Source organism: Tympanuchus pallidicinctus, unplaced genomic scaffold (genome assembly GCF_026119805.1).
Source record: "Tympanuchus pallidicinctus isolate F22 unplaced genomic scaffold, pur_lepc_1.0 scaffold3, whole genome shotgun sequence".
In the NCBI taxonomy this organism is placed as follows: Eukaryota; Metazoa; Chordata; class Aves; order Galliformes; family Phasianidae; genus Tympanuchus; species Tympanuchus pallidicinctus.
Window position 1 is genome coordinate 59,953,002 of NW_026294747.1, and position 12,896 is coordinate 59,965,897.

At 40.7% G+C, this 12,896-nt stretch overlaps 1 protein-coding gene across 2 annotated transcripts in view; it reads left to right on the forward strand.

Moving 5' to 3' along the window:
- Positions 1–12,896, forward strand: part of MINDY4 (MINDY lysine 48 deubiquitinase 4) — a 67,899-nt gene that overhangs the window by 21,260 nt on the left and 33,743 nt on the right. For both annotated transcript variants that reach the window (XM_052695042.1, XM_052695043.1), the window contains exons 8-13: positions 1,025–1,141; positions 2,888–2,976; positions 5,751–5,852; positions 7,019–7,082; positions 8,495–8,560; positions 9,150–9,217. In XM_052695042.1, coding sequence (XP_052551002.1) covers positions 1,025–1,141; positions 2,888–2,976; positions 5,751–5,852; positions 7,019–7,082; positions 8,495–8,560; positions 9,150–9,217 — 506 coding nt within the window. The remainder of the gene's footprint in view (positions 1–1,024; positions 1,142–2,887; positions 2,977–5,750; positions 5,853–7,018; positions 7,083–8,494; positions 8,561–9,149; positions 9,218–12,896) is intronic.

A 12,896-nucleotide genomic window follows, 5' to 3' on the forward strand; every position in this document is an offset into this window, starting at 1 on the left:
GGTTGTTCTGTGTTGGGTGTTTGTTTGTGCTTTAACTCTTGCTGTGCATACTCTTGTATATGGTCCTTATTTGGGATTCATATGTAAAGGTAATTTAGGGCCACCAAACAGAATTCAGAAAAATACCAGAAGAGTATGTGGGAAATTATCAGCTGCTTGAACCACAGATTAGGGCTGTAAGTGAAGAAGCACATATTATTTTAATAGCTCTTGTCAGTTTTGCATGTGCTTGTCTACCTGTCCTCATATTGACTGATTCACCACTGCTTCTCCTTTGCTCACCTTCCTTGCTTCGAGCAGAGATGTAAATATTAAGTGCTTTTAATTTTTACTTCCAATTCAGACAAAAAAAAAAAAATCATTAAAAAAGCCACGGGGAAAAGATAATGAGGATTTCTTCTGACTTAATTCTCTGTCAAAGACGTATCAAAGTGATGGTGCAAACCCTGAGCAGTCAGTCCTTATTTGCTCAGCCTTACTTTAGACTGAAAGCAATTCTTCAGCTTAGCTATTCCTTAGTAGCAGAGTCTGCAGTCACTCAGGGCCAAGATCTGAATTTGAATTTTGCCAGCAGACATAGGTGAATCTCTGGACATTTGTCTTATACCAGCAACTTTGACAAGCAAAATAGGCTTCTGCCTTTTCTGTGTCCAGCAGGGTCCTCTTCTCACTTTTGCCAGCCATGAGTAGCCATCTCCCTTTTGCTGTAGCTTTGAGGCACTATTTTGTAATGCTTCCATGGGAAACTGCTCCAGCCAATCTGCCTAGACAGTTTCCTAGTGCTGAGCAATACACGGCATTATGAGTTGAAGTAATATTGCAGGAAAAGGAAAAAATTGTTCCGTCCCATTTGGGTGTTGCTATTTACAGTAAGTATAAAAGAGAAAAGGGTGGCTGTAGTGAGTTAGTCATTACCCTGCCACACTCCGCCTTTCTTTCTGCAAATGACTACTAGAAAACATTGGAGTATGTATATATATGTGTTATTTACTTTTAAAATCATACATCTTTTTTTTTTTAATAGGAATTAAAAAATCTTCTGTTTGGCTCCAGTCTTTGTTGCTTCAGTGAAGAATGGAAAATACAGAGTTTCACATTTAATAACATACCTCAGTTAAAATATGGCATTGTACAAAAAAAGGTACTGTAAGTGAGCTTCTTAAAAAAAAAAAAAAAGGGGATCTTTGCTTTTTACACAAAGTTTACAGTGTTTTTGCAGTGAAAAAATAAGTCTTTGCTTTCCTTGGTGTTACTGCTTTCCACTGGATGATGTTACCTTGGAGAGTCTGCTAGGAGATCTGAGATGGAAGGAATCTACTGAAGATTATAGAATCACAGAATGGCTTAGGTTGGAGGGAACCTTCATCATCATCTAGTCATCCCTTCTGACATGGTCTGGTTGCCAACCAGATCAGGTGCCCAGGGCTCCATCCATCCTGGCCTTGAGCACCTCCAGGGCTGGGACATCCACTGCCACACCACACTCTGAGTAAAGAATTCCCCCCTCACATCTCAGCTAAATCTCCCTTCTTTTAGTTTAAATCCATTTCCCCTTGTCCTATCAGACCATATAAAAGGTCCATCCCATTCTGGTCCCTTCCAACCACAACCATTCTCTCACTCAAGGAAATCAGAGGTGGTGCAAAATTGCCACCTAGTTAACACACAGAAATGAGTCTTGGTCATTCAGTGGAATCAGATGGGCTGGGTGGTTGGGAATAAGGGAGGAGAAGGAAATTCAATGCTATGCCATCCCACAGTCTCTTACAGCAGCCATTAATCTGTTCTCCACTACATTCAATGTTAATATGATACGTGTTGGTATTGTGATATTTGCAACATAAAGGATTTGAGGATTCAAGTTTCCTTTATTTTCTCCCTTCTGCAGTGGAATAACTTCCCAGTGTAGAGAGGTATACATAAAACTGAAATCTTTCATTAATGATAGAAGTGGGAATTTGAGGGAAGGCATGGTGCTGAGAGAGATTTAAAGGGCAAGGTTAAATTCTGTCCTTCAGAAAAGTCAAGTTTGTTATTCCTCTAGAAATGAAGCTAGTTCTTGTCTCATAGGGATCATAGGGATCAATCTCCCTATGAGATTGGAGCATCTGTTGTTTGTTTGCATGAGCACAGAGCAGGCTTAAAAAAGCAACTTTCCTTTCTCAGAATCATAGAATCACCAAGGTTGGAAAAGACCTACAAGATCATCCAGTCCAACTATCCACCTATCACCAATAGTTCTCACTAAAATATTCTCTTTGACATTATACTGACTTTGATATTATAGAATCGTATAGAATCACAGAATTGTTAAGGTTGGAAAAGACAGAATCACAGCATCACAGAATGGCCAGGGTTGGAAGGGACCTCAAGGATCATGAATCTCCAACCCCCCTGCCACATGCAGGGCCACCAACCTCCACGTTTAATGCTAAACCAGGCTGCCCAGGGCCCCATCCAACCTGGCCTTGAACACCTCCAAGGATGGGGCATCCACAACCTGTCTGGGCAGCCTGTTCCAGCACCTCACCACTCTCTGGGTAAAGAATTTTCCCCTGATGAAGAGGGGGAGAGAGAAAAGACCTCTAAGCCCATCTAGTCCAACCATCCACCTACCACCCATACTACCCACTGACCCATGCCAGCGTGGCAAGTTCTAGGTATATTCTGGGAAAATGGATGTGAAGCACACTACCAGTCAGTAATTCTGATTTTCAGTGGCTTGCAAAAAACAGCAACAGAGAGCATTGCAAAGTCACGGATGGAAAGAGAGAGATTAAAGGATGGATGAAGCCTGCAAGGAATCACTTGGCTTGCAGACTAGTTTTGTCCGGTGTCAAACAAGGCAAAGTGTTTTGTTAATGGAGTGTCCAATTGTTCCTCTCAGGGTGGCCCATGTGGAGTACTGGCAGCAGTTCAAGCTTGTGTTCTACAGCAGCTTATCTTTGGAGACAGTAACAGGAATAAGGATGCTCGGTAAGTCAGCAACTGACACAGGTAATTTCCATACAGTAGCGTAAGAGAATTTTGTGTTGCAGCCCCTCAGGAACCTTTTGGAGTTTGGACTTCACAGAGCTTTTCTTTATCTCTGGTAGAGAAAGAAACTAGAGTATGAATTTTGTATTTAGTTTTCTTCTAAGTGTAGTGGTGTCACTGAACCTCCAGATTCCATGGCGTTATGATTTCAAAGCAAATGCAATCAGGATTTGGAAGACCATGAAATTCATACAATTTTTGACACCAAGAATCTCAAGAAGGGTGGAATTTAAGAGTTAGAGCTTTCTCTTTTCTTCTTGTTTGATCTTTCACGTCAATATGAGTTAGTTGTTTGGGCTGAGTTCATCGATAATGCAGAGAAATGGGTGCATTTGTCATCATCTCTCTACAGCACATGGGATGGGAGGTGACAATTAATCAAAGCTTTATTGGGGCCTGAGGGGTCTGCACAGGTTTCCAAACCCAGGAGTGGTCGTGGGCAGGCAGACCTGCAGTGAGATGTTTAGTAAGGCATTGGAGACATTAAAAACCAGACTTACAGACTTAGAATAAAACATTTACTATCATAGAATCATAGAATGACTGGGTTGGAAGGGACTATGACTGTTAGTATTGTTGTTGCTGGGTAATAATGGCTCTGATTGCTTTCAGACCCGCAAACAAAGGTCCAAATGAATGAGATACGTGAATTAATCACCTGAAGATCACCTGTTTCTTGAGCCCACCTCAAGTTAGTTACACTGGTAAACCCATTGAGTCAATGGTATTATACCATTATACCCTGCATGAGCAGGGGGTTATGTCAGCTCATGGTTAGGCTTAGGTTAGCTGACCCTACGTTGGCTTAGTTCTATGGTGTTACATAGTTTAATTCTTTCTTCTTGCAGTCATTTCTTTCAGAACATCACACTTTTCTGTCATTCATCTAACAGAGCGTGCTTTTTAAATTAACCACCATTGCTTCCCAAATGCATTAAAAGCCACGCCAGTACTGTATTTCTGATAGTTAAGAGTTCATTTCAGTTTGGAGGGCATCTGCTCCTTGATCTGCCTGAGCCTCAAACTGCCCTCAGTAACACCCTGAGACCTGTTCACTGTTTGCTCTTTCATCACAACAAAGTGATGTTAGATGCTGGAGAATCGTGTAGCACCCAGGTAAGTGGGCTGAAGCAAGATTGCTTTATTTGACCATGAGTGTCCCAGCTACAACCTGCCCTGTGTACTTGGCAATATTTGCCTCCCTTTTTTCTTTCCTCTTGTTACGCACGTGGTTTTAAAGTACTTTGTTTTTACATATTTGGTATATGAAAAATGCTGCTGAGGTATGATGAAAGTCCCCAAGGGACTTCGAGTTGGCAGCTGAGATTTTGGTCTTGGTGTGCAGAAATGCTAAAAGTCTCCAGGTCTTAAAAATGAATAGCAAGGCAGGCTGTTTTATTCATGGGATAAACAGATCTTCCTTATGATGAGTTTGCCATGGGCAAAAACTCTTAGGCAGGCAGAAAGACAGGGCAAACTCAGAGCTTGAAATCAGAGGATCTACATTCCTTTCTAATTCTAACCTACATTTTCCATCCTTGATGATTCTATGATTCTATGATTTTCAAAGTATTGGCTGCTTCAAGGTGAGTGTTTCACTTGAGAGTTCTTCATGGTTCAGGAGGTAATTACCACACATCCTTATTATTCTGCTGCCTCTTCTGCTACAAATCAATTATAAATGGATTGAGTTGAAATAAGTTCCTATGCTTTCCATATTTTGGATGTCTGTGCCAGAACACAGGCTGAAATAATAGAAAATGGTGATTTATTTTTTTGCTTGAAAACCATCACTGTCATTATTTCCCAAATCTCACATCCTTCAGATATGGAAATATTTTCTAAATGAACATCATATTCAGGCTTGAAAAGATGGTTGTTTTTTTTTGTTTGTTTGTTTGTTTGGTGTTTCTTATACGTTCCTTTCATTACTGGATCTTTTTACTCATGTGCTGGGAACGGGTTCTGACATCATCTCTCATCCTCGTAAAACCCTGGGACTGATAACATCTGAATTTCAGGAATGGCCATTCTGGAAGTCAGCAGAGAAAAATCCATTTCTGCAAAGCACAGTGTTTATTGTGAATGGCATTGTAGTTAAGTTTTAGTAGTAGGTAGGAACACCACAGTGCAGACTTGAAGACAACAGTTAAGAAGTCAAAGCTCAAGGATGTGATTAAATATGAAGACCTAGAATTCAGGTATTAATGTATAAAACAATCCTAATAGAGTTGCATCTCCCTCCTTAGAGGCCTTGAGGAGCTGAATGGCAGCACCAAGCCCAGTCCACTGCTAGCTAGTCGTGCTGCTGCATGCACAGGGAGTGCTGTCGTGGCATCTCATACAGATGATTGAGCCCTAAGGGTGGGATGCAACTGCTCCTGGTGTGTCTTCTCAGGAACTGCAGTGGCTTGCTGTTCAACTCAAAGGATTTTTGGAATTCAGAACTTGGAGCTGTTATAACGATCTTGGCGATAGAAGCAATTGAAATACTTAGATGACAGTTTTCCAAGGCAGCTTGCTGGATCCTCCTTATTAGCATTAGCATTACAACACCTGGATGGTCTCAAAAAGTGCTTTTCTTCATATATCAATTGCTAAAAACCTGTTGTAAACCTGTGCATGCTGTGGCTGGGGCACTTTGCCCTCACATCATAAGCTCTGTGATACACACTTCGGTGCTTTTTCTGTTTCTTGCTTTTCCTGGACTACAGCTGTCTCCAGCCCTCAGAAGCTCACAGGACCAAATGCCTCACCATGGCTATTGCAGACATCTTGTGGCGTGCAGGAAGCAATGAAAAAGCAGTTGTGGCACTGTAAGTAGGAGAAGCAGCTTCAGTTACGTGATGTTCTTATAATTGTGTCTGTTAAGTATGGACAAAGTTCACAAAATGGAAGTTCATAAAGATCAGAGCATCATTGAATGGTTTGAGTTGGATGGGATCTCTAAAGGGCATCTGGTCCAAATCCCTGCAGTGCACAGGGATGCCCACAGCTCCATCAGTGCTCCTTTGACTGTGGGTGTCTGCAGGGATGGGGCATCACCGCCTCTCAGTGCAATCTGTGCAGTGCCTCACTGCCCTCAGTGTATGAAATTCTTCCTTATATCCACCTAAATCTCCCCTCTTTTAGATTGAAGCCATTTTCCCTTGTCCTATCACACAGACCCTCCTATAGAGTCAGTCCCCTTCCTTCTTACAGCCCCTTCAGATACTGAAGGCTGCTCTCAGCTCTCCCTGCAGCCTTCCCCCCTCCACCTGCACAGCCCCAGCTCTCATGCTCTCCTCATTTCATTTTTCCATCCCTGGGATCATTTTTGTGGTCCTCAAAATGTATTCATGCAGCGTGAAATGGATGAGGAAGAAATGCAAAAGGCCATTTTTGCTGTTCCAATAGCTACTGAAGGGAGTTACTGAATCCTGCAATATATTTATGATTTTGTGAGAAGAGATCATTTATTTTATTAGAACAACTAAGACTGATGGTAAAGTGAGAGCAGACAGCCTTCTGGAGGCTTTTGGGCACTGAAGCTCTTCAAACCTGAAACAGAAGCCAGCAAATTCAGAGACATTTCCAGTGATATTTTGAGTGTTTTCTGCCTATAAAATATTTCCTCTGATGCTACTCTACATCTGTTCTGCTGCTTCTCTTTTAATGTCACTGCTCTCATATTCCCTCCCAATAAAAGTTGGCATTAATATCTTAAAACTATATTTATCTTCCTTCTTAGCAGAGAAACTTGTAATTTATATTAAATGGAGGGAGCACAGCTAAAGATGTTTCATCAATAAAAGTTCACGGAATACCCAACATGCACTCATTTTGCATAAGGCTGTCTTTAAAAAAGCCAAAAATTAGTCACTGAAGTAATAATACCAAATCTTTGGTTTGTGATTCAGTTCATGTAAGGTTTTGGTTTCTCTGTAATGTGATTTTGGTCCTTTTGACATGAACTTTGGTTTTGTTTGCATGTTCTCTTTAGGCCGTCAGGAAGACAGCAGTTCACTCCCATAGGAAAATATAAGGCAGATGGAATCTTAGAAACTGTAAGGCTCTGTGTAACTCGTGCTCACATTTTCCCTATATCCTTTTTGTAGCTTTTCTTGCTTTAGTACAATGAATCCCATTTCTGTGTATCCCTTAAGTGTTTTAAAACCTCTAATATTACAGTTGCCACTTGTGATCTAAAAACCAATAGGAAATCACAGAACCTGGTAGTTTATCTGGCTCTGAACCATCCCACTGCCTGGGGACAGCTGGGCTCTCTGAAGTCCTTTTTGGTGCATCTACCTTCCAAGCTTGTAAACTCTGCCTAATTTTGCTGGTATGCAGTAAAAATTGAAAGTGGATCCTTTCAGGTCAGCTAGCACAGCCATGAACATCAAGAGACAGTATTTTCTTCTCGTGTTTTATACAGAATTCCTTGCTTTTTTTTTCCCCCCAGTTGCTCCAAATGGCAAAATACTTTCCAGTAGTGTCTTTGTTTCCATCTGAAGCCTTCAAATGGCTTTGTAAACATTGGTGACACAAGCCAGGCTTCAGTGGCTTAAGGAAATATTACTGGCCTCCTAAATGGAGGAGCAAAGGTACCAGCTCCATTTCAGAACCAGTTTTGAAACAACTGGAAGTGAAAACCTGATGCAGCACAAAACTTTAGCCATAATGTGCTCTTACAAAAGAAAAGCAGTATTCTTTAATACATTAAAATGATTTTGAGCTGCTGGTCATTTCAGAGTGCAAATAATAGCATGGTGCTGCATCAAAATACTGCTTATCAAAGCTCATGTGGGCACAGCCAGGGTGAAACAGTGGTGGAAAGGGAACTCTAGATATAGCCATGGATATGGTCAGCCATGTACCATGGAATCACAGACTGGCTTAGGTTGGAAGGTACCTTATGGATCCTCGAGCTCCAGCCTCAGCTGTGGGCAGGGCTGCCAACCCCATTTCATCTTTACTGCATAAATCCATCATTGCTGACAAAATGGGAAGATGCAAAAACAAAGAGCTTGGAAGGAAGGGCTGGGAGCTGTAAACTCTCCTGAAGTTCACATGATGTTTGAGTATTCGTGGGGGAATTCTCTTATTCTCTGAGCAATAAGAAGGGCTCTGATAGAGATCTGCTATAGACAGCTCACCCTGTGGGTACAGCCTCCTGGGCTGCTTGCTGCTTCTGAGGCTTCATGTTGTTCTAAGAATCGTTTTGCATTGCATGGAATTGAAGCAAGCTGATGGCTTGAGAACTTAAAAACAGCAAGAGGCAGCATTTAACCACCATACAGCATTTAACCAAGTCACAGCAGTAAGAGGTAGACTTCCTTAGATTTTTATACCACTTTATGTTAGTTGCAAACCTTCTAGTCAGATCTGAAGTTTTGCCTGCTTCCCCTCAGCTGTTGTGTTTCAAAGTGAATTGCTCTTATTTCAGATGTTTGTTTTTTCTTCTGTTTCCTCCCAGCTAATCCTGCATAGTGCCACAAGATATGAGGATCTGATTGTACTTCTTCAGCAGAATATTCACCAGGTATCACGTGTTCAGCTGCCAATCTTCATGTATTTAACAATCTCATGATGGCTTCTGAATGTAATTTCTAACACCGTTTCTGTCAGCCAACTGACGGTAGAACCACAGAATCATAGAACCACCAATGTTGGAGAAGATCTCCAAGATCATCCAGTCCAACCATCCACCAATCACCAATAGTTCCTACTAAACCACGTCCCTCACTGCAACATCTGAACATTTCTTGAACACCTCCAGGGCCAATGACTCCACCACCTCCCTGTGCAGCCCATTCCAGTACCTCACCACTCCTTCTGAGAAGAAATTGTTCCTTGTATCCAACTTGAACATCCCCTGGTGCAATCTGAGGCCTTTCATTCTCATTGTGTCAGTAGTTACACAGGAGAAGAGACCGATCCCCCCCTCCTTTCAGGCAGTTGTAGAGAGCAATAATGTCTCCCCAGCACAGATCTCACATTTTAACAAGTAGAGCAAAAAAGAAAAGCGATTTTAGCATAATTGAAAACCGTTCTTTCCACTTTCAGTTTGATTTACGTTTCTCTAGGATTGGAATCAAGCAACAAAGTAAATACAGTTCTTTCTTTTTCAGTTTGAAATTGGTCCCTGTGGGTGCATCCTTCTGACCGTGTCCGTCATCTTATCGAGATCCATCAATCTGTGAGTGCCTTTGTGTCTAATTTCATTAACTGCAAAGAAACTGAGATGTGCAAAGTGAAAAAGCAGCCACGGTGTACTTAAATCTCTGTCTTTTTTCAGTGTCTTGCTGTTTATTCTGATAAATACACGGATGTTACAGTTGTGATTTGCACAGTTAATCTTGGCTTTTGCTGTTGTGAGTTTGAGATCAGACTTCAGATAGATCTTTATTGTGACTCCAGTATGGAGGGAATTAGGGACACAGGGCATAAACACGAGGGAAGGAGAAAATGTATCTATCAGCTCATCTACTCTTGTCTTCTGCTATCAGAGTGATATTTTGCAGGAACAAAGCTTATCTCATGCCATTTTAACGATAGAAGATTTTATTTTTTTGCCACTGATCCTCTAAAATCTCTTTAAGAATCTCATTATTAATGAGTAGAAATTGTTTCAATGCTATGTTCAGTTTCTCCATGACTAAATTTATGTCCTATTTGCTGTTCAGACAGTATCACTGCAAATTATTTCTCCACATCCTGCTGTTCTTGTCAACACAGGAACAGCCACATTTGGTCAGGCTGAAGGTCCATCTGCCCAACAGCTCATGGTAGTTGCATATAAAAAAGATTATGAGTAACAGGAGGAGCATAGAGGGATCTCTACTACCTATGACATTTCTGCCCATGTGCTTTCCTTTGGTAATTTCCTTTCTTTTTCAAGTTTGAATGAACACAGCTCTGGAATTGCTTATCAGACTACAGATGGGTTGCATGTGATGATTAGTACTCTCCCATCTTTAGCAGAGCATCTTTTTGTCTGATATACTGCAGTACTGTTTAACTTCTTGCTGCCCTGAAATCTACAAAGAATTGTTGCTCTTGTTTCTTCTCTGCAATGTCCAGATAATGTTTTTTGCTTCTGCCAAACCAAATGTTAATCAGTGAAGCTGAAACGATGTTTTTTCCTGTCCCTTATGCTTCTTACATACTGTCTTGAATGAGTTCTGTCAAGAAAATATTGTGCACAGAATGAATCCATTCAGATTGCAGAATGGACTGGTGCTTCCAGATGTTATCTGTTCTAACGTTTCTCCACACCACAGTCAAAAACCAGCAGACTTCAGAGATCTTTAATATTTTCCTCTTCATCCATTCAGGAAACAAAATGATTGATGGGGCCCTGGACAGACTGATCTGATGGTTGGCAGCCCTGCCCACAGCAAGGGGGGGTTGGAAATCCATGATCTTGGAGGCCCCTTCCAACACAACCATTCTACGATTCTATGATTCCGTGGTCCTATGATTCTGTTCCTGGTTCTTTGGCAGAGACCGTCCCATAACCTGTGGGATTTCTGATACTCTAGGTAGCCTTGGTTAATTTTTATTGTGAATGTTGTAGTTGTACTATAGATTTTCTCTCTCCATCTCCCTGTTCCCTCTATGTGTGTACACACACAGCCATATACATAAAGGTAGAATTGACTCTTGAAGTGGCAGTGATCACTCCACTTCTGATGTGACTCCACCTTAGGCACCAGCTCTCAGGTAGCAGCCAATGCTCTGTCTTAGCAGCTGAAAGCAAACTGCTTCAGGTATCTGTCTTTTGGCAAGGCTGAACCACTCACTTGTGATGCCCCAGTTTCTCCATTGATGATGATGATAAAGGCCATGATGTGAAATTCCTCAGGAAGATATTTCTAGTGATGATTATAAGTAAATCTGGTCTGAATTTACTGATGTAGATACGCTGAGCTCTAAGGGGTAGTCGTTAAAGCAGCCTCTTTCAAACATTCCCTGAGGTTTCCTCTAGGACAGTTGTGCTTCCTTGCTAGTTTGTTTGTTTGGTTGGTTTTTTACATATTGAATGGATTTTTTTGGTGCAGTGAATCTCAGGCTGGAGCAGAATCTGAAATTTTCCTTCATTTTGTCAAATTCTACTTCTGTAGCAATCTTGTAGAATTATCTGCAAGTGAAAAGAGCTGTTCTTTGACACCTTGTGTTGATAACTGACATGAAAAGAGCAGCTGCACTTGAAAGCAGCACAGGTTTGCTGTGTGGAAATTGAATGATGCTTTTATTTCTTGCATCATATCTTGAAAATAAATAACCATTTAGCACAAGTTTGATTTGATTTTGCTTATACAGTTGCTCACCCACGGAGCCTCCTAAAAGCATTCACAGATATATTATTATTATTTTTTGTTTTGCTGGCATTTCCTCCTTTCTTTTGCTTACAATAACACTGCATGTCAGTGGCTTAGCTCCTTTTTGGCACTCCGGTGTGAATGATGTGGAAATTTTATAAAGCATGTAATTACTCTCATTTTTCTAAGCTAGTTGGAGCAGAGAGGTATACATCAGTAAAGGGATTTGAGCAAGGAACAGTGTTTGTCACCTAGGAGAGTTCTCAACAGCAGCAGCTTTCCTAATTGCTACTGATTGCATTGCTTTACTCGTTCCAAAATGGTAAATGTTTTTTATTACATAAGCAAAGAGGTTGTTTTTCCCATCACCTCTCAATTGTTAAGAGGTTCATTAAGACAAGGCCGGCCAGTCACCTGCGATTACATTTCATGTCTAAACTAAACATGGAAATCTGCATTTTTAGGCATCTAAATATTTGTGAAAGTCTGGTTGACAATGGCAGAGTTGTTTAGAAAGTCTTCTCTTTTGAGTACGAATCTTGACTTTCTTACAGAAATTTGTCTTGAAGACCCATTCCTCCTCTTGCTTGGAACACCACATCGGTGCCTATCTGTTGTTTACATGAAACAGGGATTTTTCTCTGTTGCTAGATACAGTGGAATGTGTCTGCAGCCTTTGTGTCAGACTTATTTAGAAGTGCAAACCAAGCTTCGCTTACGTAATCTGCAGTAATAGATTTGAATAGCTGTGTCATAGTACTTCTCTTTGGATACTGCAAGTATTGAGACAGATAACTCTGCCCATATCATCCAAAAATATGTACCATTTAGTGAGTGTTACAGGCATTGTGAGTAACTATTTACATACCTGGCATAGCTCTGGATGAATATTTGAAGACAAGTAGAGTTGGTTTAAGTAATGGAATTTTCACCCAGCAGTTGATCTTTCTGGGACGTTTTTCATTTCAGCCTTTCAAGAGATAAAACATTTCTAAAAAAATAAGAAATGCCAAGTTGTGATTTTCCCTATTTTTGCATGCACATTCAAATGAAAATGCCAGATCCTTCATTTCATTTTTGTTTTGAAATTGGCATATTTCATATTTCTCGAATCAAGATGAAATGCTTCAGTTTGTCCCTTCAGTGTTGGTAATGAAGGTCCTTGGTAAATCGCTCTTCTGTAATTAATTGGCATTCTTATAAGAAAATGGAAGGTTAATGACAAAATTGTATTAAACCACGGTTATCATAAAACAGTATTGTTTAAGAGGCAGAGATGTTTCCAACCAAAACTAAGCAAAGATGTGCGCTTGGTTCAACAAAAAGATGGGCATTTTAATTAATGGATATTGAAATGTTTCTTTCTGACAGCAATACTCTTCCTAATATTTTCCACTCCATGAATATTTTCTTGAGCTTTCAGTCTAAAACGTAATTAGAAGGAAAAAATAATACTTTATTTTTCATGGTGAGGAAGCATTTATGGTGGCTTAAAAGACAGAGCGCTGAATGAGGAGTTGTGTCAAATGAAAGAGGAGGACCAAGTGCTGTTCA